The sequence below is a fragment of the Halichoerus grypus genome, chromosome 7, assembly GCF_964656455.1.
Source record: "Halichoerus grypus chromosome 7, mHalGry1.hap1.1, whole genome shotgun sequence".
In the NCBI taxonomy this organism is placed as follows: Eukaryota; Metazoa; Chordata; class Mammalia; order Carnivora; family Phocidae; genus Halichoerus; species Halichoerus grypus.
The window spans coordinates 154,351,260-154,370,765 of record NC_135718.1 but is presented as its reverse complement, the minus strand read 5'-3'; the positions used below and the strand labels follow the sequence as shown (position 1 = coordinate 154,370,765).

The window sequence follows — 19,506 nt, the reverse complement described above, 5'->3', positions numbered from 1 at the left end:
GGTTTGCTGGGGCGGAGACAGGGCTGGTTTGCGGGGGGAGGGGAGAGGGCTGGTTTGCGGGGAGGGGAGAGAGGGCTGGTTTGCGGGGGGGGGGGGGGGGATCTGGAACACGGTGATGGCTGGGTCCCTATCTGCATGGCCTGCGGGTCACACCTCCCCAGGGTGGTCTCCATGAGGGTGGAGAAGTGCTTTCTGCAGGTCCTCTCCTGTTAGATTTCGAGAAGCTCAAAGGGCTCAGTCCTACAGCCAACTATCCCTGCTAAGTCTGTAGGTTTCATGGGCTCTTCCAGCCTCCAGTCCGGAGGCTCACATTCCATCCTGCCTCCAGGGAACCTGATCTCTCCAGATGAAGTGTCTGGCTTTGGCCTTTGTTCAAGGGGCCTGTGACACGCACTGCCTCACAGTGCTTTCCTCGTCATCTGTGTCAGACCTGGGTCCCCCCTGCCTCCTCATCCCTAGGGCCAGGAGAAGAAGTGCTGAGTTCTCCGGGAAGACGGCCCCAGCTGTTGGGAAAGGAGTACCTCCTCGTGTTCAGGCTGGGGAGGAACCTCCCGTGGCACCTTCCAGAGTGAGGAACTCTGTCCGGGCCTCTAAACCACAACGCCTCCCACCACAGGTGAAGTCTTCACTGTTCTCAGCGGAGACTACACGGACAGAAAGCAGTGTGTTCCCTCCTCCAAAGTCTAGCATTCTAGTGCTAGGGGGCATGATGCCCGTCCAACCAGCCCCCTGCTCCTTCCCTGCCCTTCTCAACCTCAAGCTTCTGACCTCTTGCTTTCCCCCACTCTCCTAAGTCCCAGGTCTCCCCCAGAACACAACGAACAAAGCCAACATATCGTCCTCGCCCTCTGACCTGGCCAGTCCTGGGGTGTCCGAGCCGCAGCCCCCGAAGGAGGGAGGTGAGCTGGTGGAGGGCTACTCCATTGGGAGCCTCCCTTTGTCTCCACGTCCTTTTCATCTTTCCTGGGGCCCCAGCTCCGCGTGCTGGGCCCAGGAAAGGTTAAACCGGTTGGGCAGTCTCCCCCCCGCACCCCCAACAGCATCTAAACTGGGCAACTTGGTGGCAGGAACAAAGCGGGTGTTTGTTGGGCTTCCCTCCTGCCTGGGAGGCTGTTCTCGGACCACGGCATTCCTGGCTGGGACAGAGTCAGCTCAGAGCGGCTTCTCCTGGCTGCTGCGGCCAGAACCACGGCCTTTCCACAGGACGTGCCGAGAGCACAGCTCAGGGGCTGCAGGTGCTCGGGAATTAAAAGGAACTCAAGTTAAGAAAAGCTAGTTCTTGGGGGAGCCCAGCGGGCTCAGTCAGGGAGCATGCAACTCTTGATCTCAGGGTCATGAATTCGAGCCGCACCTCGGGTGTGTAGAGATTACTTAAATAAAGGCAAAAAAAAAAAAGAGCTAATTCTTAAACAGAGAAAGGGCTAGAACCAGGCGTCAGGAGGTAGCTTTTTCAAGGTCAGTGAGTACATCAGGGCAGAAGGTCTCGTGGGGCATGAGGACCTTCCTTCCTCTCATCCTTCGTCCTCCCGCTGTGGGGAGAGGCTCACAGGCAAGGAAGGGCCAGGGTGATATGAGCTGACTGGCGAGAGCAGAGAGGGAAGTAAGGGATGGAAGCAAAGGCTTTCAGGGGGGCAGACGTCTCTGCGCAAACAGGACCACAACACCTACAGCAAGGAGGCGGGAAGTTAGCTCACTTGCCCGGGAGCTGGGGAGCCCAGGGCCTGAGCTCACCAAGGTGAAGAGAAGGCAGACAAGTCAGCATGGCATCTGTTTTTATTAGAAAACCCCATCTGGTCAGCACTGCCCCGCCCCAGAACAGAGACTGGGTAACCTCTGAGAGTCCCTCAGCCTTCATATCTTCCAGCTACCTTCCGAGAGGGGAGGGCAGGGATGGGGGTCGAGTCGGGCAGTCTCCAGGCAGTCTCCCGAGTGCCCCCTCCTGCGCCCCTCCGAGTTCACACTGCGGCGCTGCAGCGGGCACCAGAGGGCCCTCGAGGCCCGAGGCTCGTTGCTGGAGGCATTCCTGCCTGTATGGCTTCAGGACGGACTCCGAGACCTGGTCCTTCACTCTGGTTGAGAGCAGGCAGGATCCAGAAGGTGGCAGGGGCTAGGGGATGAGAGACCGCACTTGAGAGACCCTCTGGAGTCTGGAAAGCACCTGGATCTCGTGGGCGGGGAGGGCCGAGGAAACCCCTCAGTTCTTCTTGGTCTTGGGAGTGTCGTACTTCCGCTTGCTGGAGTACCACAGCAGCAGGGGGATGCCGATGGACGGCAGCGTCATGACTCCGAAGGCCGCCCAGTCCAGCTGTGGAGGACGACAGAGCCCTGCTTACAAGTCTGGATGAGGGCACGGGAGGGCCGGGAAGGAGGCGGGCACCGAGAGAGGGAGCAGCACAGCCCAAATGTTCAGCAGAACCTCAGCACAAAGGCCCCTCTGGCCGCTCCCGACAGAAGGGCTCTCTCCACACCAACCTATCTTCCAAGCTATGGCACCCAAGGCCTCACCTGACCTGACCCAGACTGGAAGAGAAGCTTCTCTAGCCCACCACGGTGTTCCCACTCAACCTTCCCAGCACTCTGCAACTCTCCGAATCTAAGCACATATTCTTTTAAACCTCAAAACAGACCCAGGACTCCAAAATGGGGCTCGACTCAGGGCTGCGTAGAGAAAAAGGGCAGTTTTTTGGTTCTGGCCATCATGATCTCATGGCCAAAAATCTCTAATCTTGGGTAAATCAGGACATTTGGTGGCAGTCTGTGTCAGACCTGAAAGAACAGATATGACGAGAACCAACAAACTAAACAAATCTTCTAAGGCGACCAAGAACTCCCACAACCAAAAGCGTGTGCTCATCCCAGGGGAAGAGAAAGAGGACACTGCGGAGCTTACAAAATGCGGGGAGAATCTCCTATCAAACTCCCGCTGAGCCAGGATTCCTCCCTGTCCCGGGGCGCTGGTAAAGCCAATCTGAAAGGAAGACAAGAAAGGCATTAAGGCAAATCCAAGTCCTTCTCATGTGAGAAAGGGAGTCCTGACCGACCCAATCCGAAGCATGACATTCTTGGTTCCCAAAGGCGCGAGAGCTTCCAGAAGATGCGGGAAAATAAAGAGCTGCATGATTCTCAGTGTGTTGTCGAGGATCAATCGGGAGCCAGGAGACACATGATGAGCTTTTTCTCAACAAGGCAGGCCAGGCATGCAGCTGAAGTTAAACCAAATCCTCTTTGTTCACCTCAGGCTCTGGAAGAGTGGCTCACACCCCTGACCCCTCTGCAGGACGAGGTGTGTGATGGAAGGACTTGCCCTTGGCAACGGCTGCCCTGTTCCTCCAGTGGAAATGCTCTTCCATACCTCACCAACTGACAGGAGGCTCCAACGACCTAAGGAGCATTCGCGAAAGCACGGAGCCCCACCCAGACGCACACAGGAGAGGAGGGGCCGGGGCCGCCGCATTCTGCCCTGGAGAGCAGGCCGAGAGCTGCAGCCCTCTGCAAACAGCCTCGCTCAGAAGTGGCAGCCGAGCCTTTGATTTTGTGTCTCTTAACCTATCAAATACCGGGTAGAACCACAGTCCTAAAGCTGCTTCTGAAAGCAGAAAGGACACAAGATGTGAAAACCGAACTAGGACTACAAGAATATGGTTCCATGTGGTTTGTAAAAAAAAAATTCACAAAGGGCAGTGAATGTCAGACTCTTATTCCTTAAGTCCTACGGTTGACCTGTTGAGTGTTTTCCCTGCTGGGCATTCACTATGCAGCCTTCAGCCCACTTTAACATCTTGTCAGAGGCCTTCATAAACTCACGGCCAGAGACAGTGTCCCCATCTTCTTGGTAGTCCCCAGATCCTAGCACACTATCGGGGCTCAATAAGTGTCCTGTTTGACAACCGATCAAAGGACTGTTTACTACTGATTTTCTGTTATACGTGAGAGAGAGAGACATCGAAGACAAAGTCCCGGCCTCAACGAGTTTATGATTAAACTGGCAGGGGGAGTGGGTAAAGACCTACACATAAAAAAAAGAGGTACTGAGATAGCACACAGTTAAATTGAGTGAAGGAGGCCGTCAGGGCTCTAGAAACTTCTATGCAGTCAGCAAACGCTTGAGCAAAAACAGAAACAAGGGCATGCAGTCCAAAGCTGGGTCTTGAGAGAAGAGGGAGAAAGAATGAGAAGGGGGGGGGTTGGAAGGGGCTCGGCCTCCTGAGGGTGGAATGTGCCGGAAAGCTGGAGACAGAGAACAGCTACATGACCAGAGCATCTGCGGCAAGAGCTGTCCAAGCAAGGGAAAGATGGACACAGTGCAGACTGAGAATGAGCGCAGAAGATGGGAGGGAGGGGCACGGGCGACCACACTGCGTGGCAAGCCGCATGGTCCAGATTAAAAGCAAAGCGGGAGGGAGGATGAGGAGGGGAGGCTATGGTTCTCCTCTCCCAACATCTCAACTGCTTCATTCTGGATCTTTACAATTTGAAACCTCCTTCCTTCCTAAGGGCAGCACCTCAGCTTCTGGTCCTTCTTACCATCCTCAGAATTTAGTGGTTGCCCTGGAGAGTTTCTGCAAGTTTTCAAAGGCAAGCAGATCTAGGCCCATCCAGCTAAGGTTTGGGCAACTTACCACGACGGGCCCATCCTCCTGGGCCAGGTAAGTAACAGTTGCCGAGGTAAAGTTGAAATAGCCGGCCTTGAGCGGGCGCAGGACCACGGTGTGGGAGACGTTGCTAGCGCTGGCCCGACAGTCAAGGAACCAAGAAGATGAAGCTGAAGTTGAAACATCCTTTCAACGTATGGACTAGATGCACCGTTCACAAAAAGGCTGGCCCACACATGTGATTTCATGCCTGCAATCCTCTGCGGGAATAATAAATACAGACCTTTCTCTAAGCCTGAAATGTGGGGTATAATAGGATGTCTTCCCAGCCAAATGTAAGGGGTCTCGGAGACACTCAATACACAGGTTCACGCTGTATTCAGTCCTGGGTTTCTGAAGTCAACTTTCAAAGCAACACATATGACGGATGAAAAATCATTCTCACAGAAACTCATTGACTAACTGAACGAAGACTGAAAATACAAAATAAAAACAAAAAACCGAAAGAGAACACTTATCCTCATTGGTAAATCTAAATACTTTCATTCATGGGGGGGGGGGGGGAGTTAATCTAATTCCACTTGGGAAATAACTGGTGGATGCCGATAAGAGACCCACTGAATGAGAAGTGTCTTTAGGAGGCCACCCGGGGCCTCCGCGCTAGCAGCCAACCGACTTTCTCCTAAAAGCGGCTTAAATATCCTCGCCCAGCCACAAATGGCCTCCTAAGTGTCTACCTCGTCCCCACACAGTATGTTGTGGCGCCTTATAACCTGAACTGAAGGACCCTCCTTCCTCAGGTCTACCCTCAATCACGCTCGATTTTCTACTGTCCCATCTTTTCTGGAGAGGACACAAAGAACGGTCACACGCAGCCAGACTATGTGAAGTGACCTTGCTGATTCGTTGGCAATGTGTCCGCGTCTTCCCCAACACCAGCCTTCACCACCCAGTGTCAAGGATACGGGGCAATCCGGTCCCATTTGACATTGAGCATTCCGGAGACAATGCCAAAGTCCTCCGGAGGGAAGGAATCATCAGATAACTCCACGTCTAACGCAGCGCTGCAAAATGGAGAGACAAAAGAGGTAAGTAAGTAACGGATACAGAAGTGAAGTAATCAGCAACTGGGGGCGCCTGGCTGGCTCAGTCGGAGGAGCACAGGATTCTTGATCTTGGGGTTCTGAGTTCGAGCCCCTCACTGGGTGGAGAGATTACTTAAAAATAAAATCTTAAGAGAAAAGGTAATCAGCAATTACATCTGCCTGCTTATCCTAAAAAATCAGAACTACAAAAGACAGGTATGAGTCACACAGTAACTTGGGTTGGTTGTACTGAAGAATCAAGGTCTAGGACTGGGTTCTCTGGCTAAGAAGCACCAAGAAGGAATGGGCCCACATTCTCTCTTGCCCCAATTTCTGGGTGTACGTGTGTATATACGTGTGTATATATATACCCCCTTCCTTCAGACAAGCAAGACACGTATGGAAGAGAGAATTAAAGCGAATAAAATTAAAGAAAGGCAACACACATGCTTACAGGTTAAGGAAAGAAAGGAAGCTGAAACCTGCAAGCCGGGAGGTAAGGAAGGATCGGGTCTCATCTTCCTCCCCGTTTCACCCTCATTCTTGCTTCTTCTCCCCTCAAACTCTCCCAGCTCCAACAAGTGGAAGACGGTTGCTGGGAGCTTAGGCGAAGTAGGTCCAGGAGAGCGTTCACTCGCTCCTGACACCTGTTGCTGCGTGTTCCCCAAAGGTCTCCGTCCCCAGCTGGGAAGTCGAAGAACTTCAAAAGGGCGCAAGCTGCAGCCCCTGGGCCCCTCACCTCGAGCCGACATTGTAGATGCTGTACTGTAAGGTCAGGTCTCGCCCCTCCACGGCGTATCTGTTCAGCAGCGACTTGGAGGCCAGCAGCCGGGCTCCGTCCTCTGCATGACTGACAGCGAACAGGGCCAGCAACACCGATACCAGCAGCCTCATCTTCGGGGGAAACGCCGAGTGGGCCGGCAACTCAGGCACGTAAGGCCCCGCAATCTTCCCGGCAGCGCCCCCTTACCGAGTCCGCCAAAACTCTTCTAACCTCACCAAGCAGCAGCCCCCTCCTCCTCGGCCGGCAGGGCTGACCCACACGCCGGCATCTCCCACCTGTCCGCCCCGCCGCCCTCTTCCCGTCGCGGGGCCGGGGAGCCACCGGCTGGCGGGGCCGTCCCTCGCACAGGCCTCCTCCGCCCAGCCCCACGGGGCCCTCCCCACGCACCCTGCCCGCGCCCCACCCCTCCGGGCCGCCACAGCCCTTCCGTGGGCCCCTCCGGGGCTCAGCCCGCTCGGCCCTCCCCTTCTCGCCAGGAAGACACGTCCCCCGCCGGCGCGCCCCTCTCGTCCCCGCCGCGGCCGAGCGGCCCCTCCGCCGCCGGGCTCTATGCGGACCCGGGCGCCACCCCGCCCGCGCCCCCACGGCTCGGCGCTCACCGTGCGCACCCCACAGGCCTTTCGGGGGCCACCAAGACCGGAAGAGAGCGTCAGCGGCCCAGAGGCCGGAAGTGAGCTAGGGTCGGAAGCCTCGGTGCTCCGCGCGATGGCTCCTGGGAATTGTAGTTCCCGGCCAGGCCCCGCCTCTGGCTCTGCGGCGCCAGCGCGCGCTCTGGGCCCGAGAGCGCCTGCGCTACCGCGTGCGGCCGCCCGGGGCAGGTGCCCTGCAGGCTGGGCCCGCGGTCTGCGGCGTCCGGTGCGCCGGCGACTACGAACCACGGGAAGGCTCTTCCTCTCAGGGCTGCCGCCATCCTTCCCGCTTCCAGGCGACAGACGTGGTGCTCCCCGCATCCAGGAAGTCGCCAAGCCCCGAGCGTCTCTTAGAAGCCCTTCGCCGTGCCGGCTCTAACCGCTGTGGCCCGTGCTCACCGGCGATGCTGCGTTCACTGCGGGGCGCGCCCCGTCTCGGCCCTGTCCCTGCACTCTTCCGTCAGCTGCCGGGCAGATGCCCCCAAACAGCGTTCTGTGGGGTTCTGCGCTCGAGAATTCGGGTCTCAGGTGTGCCGCTCACCGGCAGGTGTCGCTTCCGTGAGGCCTTGGTTCTCAAATCTGTAAAATGAGAGAATTCCAGCACTCTCCAAGTGTCGGAGGTCAGATAAGACAGTGTGAGCACGTCGTCTGGCGCAGGTGTGAGCTCGGGGAGGGCCAGCCGTCAGTATGACTGCTGTTCCAGCTCCTGCGGCATTTCTCGTTGAGCACGCATTGATCGTGCACCGGTTTGTGCCGGCCCTGTTCCAGGTCGTGAGGTGCAGTGCCGGCGGGGACGGAGGAGGTTTCTCCTTGCTGGGGACTTGACGTTCTCGCGGAGTGACACACGTTTCCTGTATCTGTTCTAGCAGGCCCTGCATTCCCCACCTCCCAGACTAGAGCTGCTTGAGGACAGGTTGTCTGTTTGCATTGCTCAGCGCCAGGCCTGAGCAGGTGGTGGGGACCCAGGAGCGAATGACAACTCGTCTACACACACCCTCCAGTCCGCTTCTCTTTTCTCCTCCAGCCCATCGCTCAGGGCCGTGTGGCAGTCTCATCCCTTGGCTTTGCCAGACTACATTGCTCTTTCACAGTACTGGACTTTAATACGCTTTGTCCCAGTTGTTTCTGGCCTGAAAAAGCCACCTTAATGCTTAGATGCTGTTTCTCCAGTGCACGCTTACCCCAAGGCCCTGCGGTGCTGCTGAGCACAGAGGAGGTGCTCACAAATACTTGCTGATTGTGGGAATTTTATTCCTTTCCAAAGCATTGTTTTCATAGCAATTTCTCCAGGCTTGGAAAGATACGAAGTGGTTCTCAGACTCAGCTGCACGCAAAAGGCCTATATCTTCAGCACACACAGTCTAGATACCCTACCAAGAGCCACTCAGGATTCAGGAGAGAAATGTCTCCAGCCTTACTTTGCCCGTCTATACCCCGACCCTCTGCCTCTGCCCTTTCCAGCTGAGTCCCTTGTTCACTCACTGATACATTGAGCATCCATTGTGGGGGGCACTTGTCATGCACCAGGTGCTGCGATAGTCATTGTGGGAGATACAGAGATAGGGTATGGTGTCTGCCCTCAAGACTTTAGAACCTAGTGATGGGGTGAGATATACTCATGGCCATAGTGAAAGGGCAAATGGAATGTCACGCACCCTTTAAAACACACACACACATACACACACACACACACACACACCCCAGCGGCTCGCATTGTCCATGGAATCACATCTCTTTGTCTGACAGTCAAAGCCCTCACTGTCGTCCCTACCCCTCTCTGCTTTAGCCAAACAGACCACTCCCTCTTGCCCACTTTCTCACTTTCAGACTTTTGATGAGTGCAAGTTACTGAGTCAAAAAACAATCGCTTTTACTGACTTCTTACTATCACCAGCCCTATGCTAGTTTCCAAGAGAACAAACGTATATAATATGCACTTGGAAGAGTTTGAAATAGCGGGGGGCTGGCGGGGATGGGGGACAGATAAACAGATTCATGACGCTGTCCTAAGTGTTCTGAGAGAGGTTAGTATGTAAAGGCCCTGGTCTGCCTTTACATTCTCTTCATTGTCTTTTTGATAAATAAGGGTTCTTCATTTTAATTATAATGTTCTCTAAAAAAGCAGTTGATACTGCCTGAGAAATCCTGCCTCTGGGTGCTTTGGGTGCACATGTGGACTGCGGACATTTGGGAAGGAAATAGAACATGACACCTACATCCACCACCGTCAGTGGTGAGCACTGTTCACTAAAGGGACATATATCCAAGTGAGTCTGCTTCGCAAACCCCTTGGAATTATAGATTGCCTTTTCCTTTCTTTCTCTAGAACCAGAGAGAACCTTGGAAAATGCTGTGTTAACAGACCATTTCACCCCCAGCACGCTGACACATCCCACTGTGGATGGGAGAGTCTCAGACATAGGCCTGGGTTGGTGAAGACACATCGTCTCTGTCTACAGTCTCCCTATTAGAATCTATTCTGACTAGAGAGAGATTTCAACAATCAATTGCTAAGGGAAATGTTTCTGTTGAAAGACTTCCAAACAAATATGGTTGCTTCCTGCCATCCTCAAAGGAACCCCAAACCAAGAGATTGGGTAGAACCTTGTTAGGCGTGCAGGGAACCGTGTGCCAGGAACAGAGACATGCAGGGCCAGTGTGAGCTGCTACTGCTTTCCTGCCCTGTTCCCCCGGATAGTCACAACAGAGCCCAGTCTGCCCACTGGCCTCTCTTTCAGGATCTGTAACAAGAAGGCAACCAAGATAGTGTGTGGCTAAGCTGACAAGGAAATGGCTGGCTGCTTTTTGGCTGGTGGCTAGGCGGGCACCCGGAAAGAGCCTCACTGCCAAATCGAGGAGGCTCCGATGGGCATAAGCTAGCTGGAGGGGCATTCTCTAAGAGGTTATGGATTAAAAAGATCATACCACTTTTCAAGAAGCATCCAGAATCACAGCAATGACAGCAAATTCGCAACATTTTTCTTTTTTAGATTCATTTTTTTTTTGATTGTGGTAAATATATATCTAACGTGGGATTCGCCATTTTAACCATTTAAAATATACAGTTCAATAGCATTAAGGACATTCACGTTGTTTGTTACAGAACCATCATCACCATCTCTCTCCAGAAATTTTTCAACTTCTCAAACTGAAACTCCATACCCACTAAACAATAACGCCGGTCCCCATCTCCCCACCAGCCCTGACAACCACTACTCTACATCCTGTTTCTATGAATTTGACTACTTTACGTACTTCATGGAAGTGGAATCACGCAATAAACTCATTTTATTTTACACAAATAATTCATGCTGATATTCTCAGTGAAACAAAATCAAATACAGAAACAGTGAGTCTAAATGTCTGGATGCAAATTTAGATGCCCAAGAAATGTTGACTACCTTATTTTTCTGTAATCAAACCTAGTTTCTGTTTCCAGCCCTTTTTCCATAGAGTAGCAGCAACTTAATCTCTGTTAATGCAGGGACTCCCCGGTCATTTTCTTCAGAGCAGTCTCTAATTTTCTAGAGGGCTCCCGACGTGCCAGATGGATGGTGCTTGGTTATCAATACTTTTTTTTTTTCCTCTTAGCTATGGGATGTCCTTAGGAATCATCAGGAGAGTTTTTTTTAAGATTTTATTTTTTTTTAAGTACACATTTCTTTGCCATCTAGTGTTTTATTTTATTTTTTAAAAAGGATTTTATTTATTTAAACAGAGAGAGAGCAAACACAAGCAGGGGGAGCCACAGAGGCAGAGGGAGAAGCAGGCTCTCCACTGAGCAGGGAGCCCGATGCGGGGCTCAATCCCAGGACCCTGGGATCATGACCTGAGCAGAAGGCAGACACTTAACCAACTGAGCCACCCAGGTGTCCCTTATTTATTTATTTTAGAGGAGGGGGGGAGAGAAAGAGGAGGGGCAGAGGGAGGAGGGAAACCCAAGCAGGCCCCATGCTGAGCGTGGAGCCTGATTTGGGGCTGGATCTCACCACCCTGAGATCATGACCTGAGCCCAAATCAAATCACTTAACTGACTGACCCACCCAGGTGCCCCCTGGTTATCAATACTTTTCCTTTCTGGTATCCATTAAGCCATTCGATCCTGTCTGCTCTCGGGCTATGGGTTCCATCGGAGCCCAGTCACACCCCCTCAGCCTTATCCAAGGGCTCCCCAGGCATAGTGACCCTCCCCCCTTTCCCTCCCTCTACTTCAGAGACTTGGTTGGTCTCTCCAAGCCCATCACTTCTTCCTTGCTACTCAAGGGCATTCCTCAGTTCTGCAAGCCGGGCTGAGACTGGGATGAGCAGGCATCTTGAAGCTTGTCTTAGGCCCCCTGCCTGGGCACATCCCAGTGCTGGCCAAGAACAAGAACATTTTCTTCCATAATCACAGTAACACCATTGCACCCACGAAGTTTGACACGGACATAATATTCTATTTTCTGATGTAGAGTCCATATTCAATTTTCTCCAAAATGCCCTCTATGACTTTCAAAGAGAATCTAGGGTCCTACGAAGGGTTACATATCGCAGCATTGCATTTGAGGGAGAGGGGCCCAGGCAGCTCCGGCTCTTGGCACAAACTAAGTCCTTGGATCCCTTGAAAATCTCGGACAAACCTGGCACCTGAAGTTCTCAGTGGACTGTTTTCCGCTTCTTGCCAAATGCTTCTCCAGCACATGTGGATTCCAAGGTGGATTCTGGAGTCTGCATCTGCCTTGTCTTGAAGCCTTTTGAGGGTTTGCGCCATTTTCGGAATTGGACCACAGTCTCTCTCGTTAAGCCTGGTCTTCCTTCTGCTCACCCTGGTAGGCAGGGGTGGGGAGGGAGCATTTCCAGCCTCTTCCTGCTGAGAAGTGAAGCAGGGGTGTGTGTGCGCATGTGCATGCATGCCCTCTCGGCCCACAGAGGAGCACCCCCCAACCCCTGGGCCTGGGACCCCACCCTCCTACTGCTACGACAACCACTTCTGTGAGGACATGGAGACTAAAGAATTGTGAGCGTGTGGTGGGCGGGGAGCGGACACGCCGGAGGCTCATCACATTAGTGATCAGAGAACTTTATGATCATGAAGAAGAAAGACAATGTGTCTTTATCTTCCATCCTCAAAGTAAGGGGGCAGGCAGGCGCACAGGCAGGACAAGGCCACTGACCCTGCCGTCCTGCTCGGCGTGAGCTGCTGCCTCCTGACTGGCTCCTTCTCTCCCTCAGGAGACCAAAGAAGCTTGGAGAGCCCCAGGGGCAGAAGATCCCTCCTTTAACACCTTTGCTGTACCCTTGACGCCCATCCACAGCTTTGCTGATGACCTCGGCTACCAAGGGAGCCAGGAGCTGACCAGTGTGAGTGCCCCCCACCCCGCATCCCCCTCCCCTGGGGTCCCGCACCCCCTGCTCGACCACCACATGGGCAATTTCCCACAGTACTTCCCTCAGGATGTCCTGTGGCAACCTTCCATATCTTCTCTACATCCTTCCAATTCACATCGTCACTAAACATGGCTCAAATTTACGGCTTCCAGAATAAAATACCAACAGTGATAGTAAGCACAGCTTACCTCTGCCGCTCTGTGAGGTGGATACTATTATTATCCCTGTTTTTCAGATAAAGAAACTGAGGCACAGGCAAGTGAAATAACTCTCCCAAGATGACATGCGTCAGAAGCAGACACGCTAGGTGCCCAGCTGTGTGTCCGACCCCAACCCCCCCACAGCTGCTCCCAGGTCATGACCCCCTTTTTACCAGTCCTCCGGGGCTTCCTTTCGACATTTCTGGGCTGGAAACACAGCTGGTAGAGGACTTAGCTGTTCGTTGACTGGAGGGGGGTCTGTCAGCAGTCACCGACGCAGTAAATTGTTCATATTTGAAGTGCAGTTTGCCGAGTTGACACGTCCTGGGGAAACCACCACCATCACAATAGATGTATCCGTCACCCCCAAGTAGGGACAGCCGGGGTTTCCAGAACAGATCCCTTAGCGGGCCAGGATCTGCCTTCCAGAGTGAGTCTGTACTTAACCACAGTGTCTGCGTTCGGGTCCTGCGTTCAGCACATGCCTGAGCGCAGAGTGCGGGGGCTGTTTGGGGACTTCCCTGTGGTCCCCTGCTGGGGGCAGGCCTTGCTGCCCGGGGGCCTGAGCCTCCCCTCTGACCTCAGTCCTTCTCTGCCTCGCTTGCCCCCTCAGACGCGGAGTCCGTGCGTCGCGGGATGGGTCGGGGAGAGCACGCTCTCCTCGCTCTCGGATTCCCCAGGGAAGAAGACCCCGGCCTCGCCCCGGCCCGGCGGCGGAAGCGGAGCCCGAGGAAGGACGAGGTGCAGGAGGAGGACGAGGCCGGCAGGGCCCCGCGCCCGGGCGGTCCCTGAGGCCGGGGCGGAAGCTGTCCCCGGCCTGGCGGGCGCGCGGGCGGCGGCAGAAGGAGCGCCCCAGCGCCCTGGGGAGCAGCGCCAGCACGCTCGCGTCCCGGGCCGGGGCTTCGCGCCGCAGCCCGGCCGCCTTCCCCCAGTACGTGTGCGGCTGCTGCGGCGCGCGGGGGCCGGGGTCGGAGGGGCCCCCAGCGGCACTGCTAGGCCGCCGCGCAGCGCAGGCGGGGGGCTCCGGGGGCGCGCCCAGGAGAGGCGGGGCCCGGAGCCAGGGGCACCCAGACGACAATCCTTCGTAAATAAAGCCCAGTTTAGGGGCGCCTGGGTGGCTCAGTTGGTTAAGCGACTGCCTTCGGCTCAGGTCATGATCCTGGAGTCCCTGGATCGAGTCCCTGGATCGAGTCCCTGGATCGAGTCCCTGGATCGAGTCCCGCATCGGGCTCCCTGCTCGGCAGGGAACCTGCTTCTCCCTCTGACCCTCCGCCCTCTCATGTGCTTGCTCTCTCTCATTCTCTCTCTCTCAAATAAATAAATAAATAAATAAATAAATAAATAAATAAAGGTTTAAAAAAAAAAAAAAAAGCCCAGTTTATTTTTGAGGTTGGCAAGTCCCAGCCCCATGATTGCAGGTTTGTCTCCGGATTGACGGATTGGATGATGGATGGGTTGATCTGGGGGGACATGCACCCATTTTCTTCCTCCCCTCCCCGCATGTGTCTCTGAGCCCTTCCTCATCCTTTGCATCTCTAGGGGCGAGGCCTTGGGACCCTGGGGGTCTGCAGCTCCGAGAAGGGAAAGAGCAAAGGGCCCCACGCGGGGGTGGGGGTGGACCGTTCTTCAGCCCCTCAACCCCCCAGAGCTCTGCGCTCTGCCGGGGACTCTCAGCCCAAAGCAAAGCTTGTGGGCTCCCCACTTAGCAAATGGTAAGATGCGAACAAAAGCTGTTTGCCCGCGTGGGGCTGCAACCAAACCCGCCTGGCCTCCTTCCTCCGCCTGAGTGAGGGGAGAGGGGCCTTGGCCTCCAGGACCCTGGACCCTGCCCCTGCCCCTGCCCCTGCCCTACCCGCTGCTAGCAGGAGGGCAGCTGTGCCAGGGGCAAATGGGGAAATACAGCTGGGCAAGGTGGGGCTCCCTGCAGGTGGCTGAGACAGGGGCTCGCAGGGGAAGGGCAGTGAGGGCGCAGGACCCGCGGGAGGAAGGCTGAGCAGGGCTGTGGCCTCAGGGGGCCCAGGGAGCTCGGTAGCAAGAGCAGCCCCACAAACCCAGTGGCGCTTTTGAGGCCTATTAATCACTGCGAGCTGCCCAGGGTTGGGGGGTGGGTGCCTTCCCCAGCAGGGCAGCCCCCTGTTGATGGAGGGTCCCTGCTGTGAGCTGGTAGCAAGCCCCCGGGAAGGAGCTGGGGGTCGGTGTGCGGCGGGAACAGGGCCCCGCCCAGGTGCCATCCCAGCAGCTCCGATAATTCACTGAGATTTGTTGTTTCCCAGGGCATACTTAATTTTTGTAAATGCCCCGTGCATGCTTGAAAAGTGTATTACAGCAACGTGCCTAAAAATAAAAACACAAATAAGGGAGAAAGGACAGCTCTTCCTCCAGAAGGATGGCCACTGACAAACACAGGAGGAGTGGGGGGTGTGGGAAACCCGAGCGCAAGCCGGTCGTGAGTGCTGCAGCGGGACCGGCGATCGGGAGCGGAATTATGGATGGATATTTGAGAAACAGGATATCTGCATAGTCTCAAAGCCTCTCCCTCAAGATATTTATTAATTGCGGAGGTAAAATGATACCTTTACAGCGGGATACCCGGCAGGCACCACACCCTTTTCACCAAGTTGTCAAGGCCACAGGAACTCATCGTGAGACACTCGGACGTCGCATCCCCTGCCAGATGTGCTGCAAAGACCCACCGCTTCTGGGGGTTCTCGTTACAATGCATGACCATCTACCCATGAGAGGACTTCAGACAAACCCGGACTGAGGGACATCATCTAAAGTAATTGAGCAGTACTCTTCAGAATGCCGAGGCTCTGCGAACCTCAGAAGGACCGAGGACTGTCACACGCTAACACACGACAGCCCAGTATTCCGGACTGGATCCTCCAACAGGAAAAGGCCGTCAGTGGACAAAGTGGCAACATTCAAATAACGTGTCTGTAGTTGAGCTAACGTGATCACACCATGTTAATCAGTTTGTTAATGGTACTCGTGGTTACGCAAAATACTGAGAGTGGAGGAAGCTGGGTGAAGAATATATGGAGACTGCACTACTTTTGCCAATCCCCTGTAAGCCCCAGCTTCTTCAAAATAAAACTTTGAATAAATGCTCAATTTAAGAACTTACAGTAACCACTGCTCAGGTTGAGAAATGGGACGTTATTATCACTCGTGTGTCTTCCTTCCGAATCACAACTTCTGACTTCTCATACAGGTAACTACTGTGATGACCTTGGTGATAATTCCTTCCTTGCTTTGCATAATGGATTTCCCTTCTAGACCGCCGACCTTAAAAAGTAAAGTTTAATTTTGGGGCCCCTGGGTGGCTCCGTGAATTAAGCGACAGACTCTTGATTTCGGCTCAGGTCATGACCTCAGGGTCCTGAGATGGAGCCCTGTGCTCGGCAGGGGAGTAGGCTTGGGATTCTCTCTCCCTCTCCCACTGCCCCTCTCCCTGCTCGAACTCTCTTTCTCAATCAATCAAATCTTTAAAAAAAGTAAAGTTTAATTTTGCCCGTTTTAGAATTTTATATATGTGAAATCATACAGCATATTCTTTTTTACCCCCCCCACCCTGTTTGCTTTGTTGTGTTTTTTATTTCATTAATTAAAAACTTTTTTATTGTGGTAAAATACACAACTTAACATTTACCATCTTACCCACTTTAAGGGCTCACTTCAGGGGTACTAAACATTCACACTGTTGAACGACGACCGTCCCTGTCCGCCTCCCCAACGCTTCATCCTGCAAAACCGAAACTCCGTCCCCATCGAACACGAACTCCCCGTTCCTCCTGCCCCAGCCCTGGCGGCCACCACCTGCTTTCTGTCTCTGCGGGTCTGACGATTCTGAGTGCCTCATAGCATCATATAGTGTTTGTCTTTATTGTGACTGGTTATTTCACTCAGTGTAATGTCCTCGATGCTCATCCATGTTGTAGCACGTGGTGGAATTTCCTTCCTTCTCAAGGCTGAGCAATATCCCATGGTGAGTCTCTACTACATTTGGCTCATCCATTCATCCATCGGTGGACAGCTGGGTTGCTTCACGTTTTCGCTCTTGTGAATAATACCACTATGAATATGGGTGTACAAATATCTCTTTAAGAAAAGAAAAAAAAATTAAGGTGCCCTGAAAAAAAAAAATCTGTATCTTAGAATTAATGATATATGTTAGTCCTTATTGTCATTGTTTCTCTGCCTACGGCTATCAATTACAGATAGCGGTGTATTCAGATCTATGATTGAGGGTTTTTCCAATTCTCTTTGTAGTGGTCTCAATTTTTTCTTTTTTCTTTTATTTTTTTTTAAAGATTTTATTTATTTATTTGGCAGAGAGAGACACAGAGAGAGAGGGAACACAAGCAGGGGGAGTGGGAGAGGGAGAAGCAGGCTTCCCGCTGAGCAGGGAGCCCGATGCGGGGCTTGATCCCAGGACCCTGGGATCATGACCTGAGCCGAAGGCAGACGCTTAACGACTGAGCCACCCAGGTGCCCCTCTTTTATATATATATAAAATATTATATGTATCGAGTGAGGCCATGTTATTAGGTGCATAAATACTCAGAATTACTATATTTTCCTGGTGAATGTTACCTCTTATCATTATGAATTAACCCTCTTTATCTCTTAGTACTGCTTTCCACCTGAAATTCTGTCTGGCCTGTTATTAATATAGCTACCCTAGTTTTCTTCTGACTTGTGTTTGTAGTTTATCTTTTCCCAGACTTTTACGTTCAATCTTTCCATTTTCTTATGTTCTATAAATGTCTTGTGGTCACCCCCAGCCTCACCCACAGGGCATTCAGAATGTTTCGCTTAAAAGGGAGTGATTAAAACCAGCCCCTTGCCATGACTCTGGAACACCAGCTTCTCCCAGAGTCTGGGTCGTATCCCTCCTCCCCACTCTCTGCAGGCAGGGTTATGACCCAGGAGGTGGTGAGGGACCAAAGGCTGCTTCTCCCCATGGCGCAGCTAGCCTGGGAGTCACCCACCCCACCCTGGGCTCTGTGAGGCTGCTCCCAGCCCCTGGACTGCCCTGGCCTCTGCTCAGCCCCAAGAAGGGCTCAGTGCCCCCACCTCCTTCAGAGGAGATCACCAGTGGACCTGGGGGCCTCCTGTGCTTGGTCTTGGGTCCCTAGGCTATGGGCTGAGGGACCCAATGCTGGGGTGTGGACTGGGTTGTCCTGTGGGTTCCACTGAAGCCTCCACGTGCAGGATCTCTTGTCCTTGTAGTTAGGTTTTTATTTTATTGATCTAGCCCGACAATCTTCAACTTTTAATTGAAGCATTTAGGCCATTTACATTCAATAAAATTACTTATATATTAGGATTTAAATCTGCCATATTATGCACACTTTTTTTTTTTTTTAAGATTTTATTTATTTGATAGAGACACAGTTAGAGAAAGAACACAAGCAGGGGCAGAGGGAGAGGGAGAAGCAGGCTTCCCGCTGAGCAGAGAGCCTGATGTGGGGCTCGATCCCAGGACCCTGGGATCATGACCTGAGTCGAAGGCAGACGCTTAATGTCTGAGCCACCCAGGGGCCCCTTATGCACACTTTCTATTCTGTGTATTCTCTCTCTTGTCTTAAATAAACTTTTTATTGTGAACAATTTTAGATTTATAAAAAAACTGTTACAGTGAAGAGGGTTCCTATATACCCCACACCCATTTTCCCCATCATTAACACCTTACATTACCATAGCACATCTGTTACAGTGAATTAATTGCTGCTGATACATTATTATTAAGTAAAGTCCGTACTTCATTTAGATTTCTTTAGTTTTTAGCTAACATCTTTTTTCTGTTCCAGGCTCCCATCCCAGATGCTACGTTACATTTGATTGTCCCGTCTCCTTAGGCTCCTCTTGACCGTGAGGGTTCCTCAGACGTTCCTTGTTTCTGACGACCTTGACAGTCCTGAGGAGTATGCAGATGGGGTACGCATGGTGTTGTCCTCGTGCTTGGACGGGGGGCATGCGTTTGGGGAAGAAGAGAACAGAGGTCAAATGCTGTTTTTATCACATCATCTTGAATACATGCTTTCAACATGATTTATCATTGACCTTGCCCCCAGGCTGAGGTCGTGTCCCCTCTCTAAAGTCACCCCCGCCCCCCGCCCCCTTTCCAGACTTTGGAAGGGAAGCCTGCGCAGCCCACACCTGAGGGGTGGGGAGTTATGCTCTGCCTCCTTTAGGCAGAATATTGACATAAGTTGTTTAGAATTTTTCTGCACACATCTCTCTTTTTTCACCCATGTTTTATTCACTTATTTATTTGTATCAGTAGCTTCATGGGCATGTACTTTACACTCTGGGTTATAATTCTACACCACTTTATTTGTTGGTCACGTTGTTCCAGCTTTGGCCGTTGGGAGGTCCTTCAGGGGCTCCTGTGTCCCTCATGCCATGGCCCAGTCACTGTGGGTCTTCCCTTCCTACGGGAGGCTCCCGCCTCCTCTAGCACAACTCCTGTCCCGGCATCAGCCGCTCCTCCCGGGAGCCTTCATTGGAGAATGGAGTTAGAGACCAAGGCCTGGGCACCAGGTGCGCACGAAGCCGCCAACTGCCCTGAGGGCCCCCTCTCCACGGGGAGCGAGGCTGGACATGTGCTAACTCGCGCATCTACAGATATTTCCATCTGCATCTGAATTAAGCTAAACACGAGTTCATGCTGATGTCTCCACCTCAAATCCATTAGGACGTGGGTCATTCTAGCCTCATCCCCTCACTTGTCTATAACTCCGGCTCCCACAGTGAGAACCACGCTCCCCTGGGGACCCACCATTTACTTAGTTGTTCAGTTCTAGCTCCGTCTATTGTGGTATCAGGATTGTTAACAAGACA

The 19,506-nt window shown here is 53.0% G+C and overlaps 2 protein-coding genes across 2 annotated transcripts; one reads left to right on the top strand and one right to left on the bottom strand.

Annotated features, from left to right (window-relative positions):
- Nucleotides 1–1,755: 1,755 nt before the first annotated feature.
- Nucleotides 1,756–7,219, bottom strand: SSR2 (signal sequence receptor subunit 2). Its single transcript, XM_036067715.2, has 6 exons — nt 7,061–7,219; nt 6,417–6,571; nt 5,558–5,656; nt 4,620–4,728; nt 2,891–2,968; nt 1,756–2,305 (listed from the first exon to the last, which is right to left on the bottom strand). Exons 2-6 carry the CDS (start codon nt 6,569–6,571, stop codon nt 2,195–2,197), a joined length of 552 nt encoding a protein of 183 aa, XP_035923608.1. The 5' UTR covers nt 7,061–7,219; the 3' UTR covers nt 1,756–2,194.
- Nucleotides 7,011–16,214, top strand: LOC118519865 (uncharacterized). The gene is made up of 5 exons (XM_078078683.1): nt 7,011–7,131; nt 7,187–7,398; nt 7,445–7,618; nt 12,302–12,430; nt 13,271–16,214. Exons 1-5 carry the CDS (start codon nt 7,011–7,013, stop codon nt 13,976–13,978), a joined length of 1,344 nt encoding a protein of 447 aa, XP_077934809.1. The 3' UTR covers nt 13,979–16,214.
- The last annotated feature ends 3,292 nt before the right edge of the window (nt 16,215–19,506 follow it).

What these genes read in the sequence shown, in the direction of transcription:
- SSR2 (XM_036067715.2), bottom strand. Translation starts at nt 6,571, where the DNA reads ATGAGGCTGCTGGTATCGGTGTTGCTGGCCCTGTTCGCTGTCAGTCAT. An exon ending in ATCTACAATGTCGGCTCGAG is followed by an intron (nt 5,657 to 6,416) that starts GTGAGGGGCCCA and finishes TCCATTTTGCAG; the next exon opens with CGCTGCGTTAGACGTGGAGT. An exon ending in GGAGATTCTCCCCGCATTTT is followed by an intron (nt 2,306 to 2,890) that starts GTAAGCTCCGCA and finishes CGTCCTCCACAG; the next exon opens with CTGGACTGGGCGGCCTTCGG.
- LOC118519865 (XM_078078683.1), top strand. Translation starts at nt 7,011, where the DNA reads ATGCGGACCCGGGCGCCACCCCGCCCGCGCCCCCACGGCTCGGCGCTC. An exon ending in CAGCGGCCCAGAGGCCGGAA is followed by an intron (nt 7,132 to 7,186) that starts GTGAGCTAGGGT and finishes TGGGAATTGTAG; the next exon opens with TTCCCGGCCAGGCCCCGCCT. An exon ending in GGAGCCAGGAGCTGACCAGT is followed by an intron (nt 12,431 to 13,270) that starts GTGAGTGCCCCC and finishes TTGCCCCCTCAG; the next exon opens with ACGCGGAGTCCGTGCGTCGC.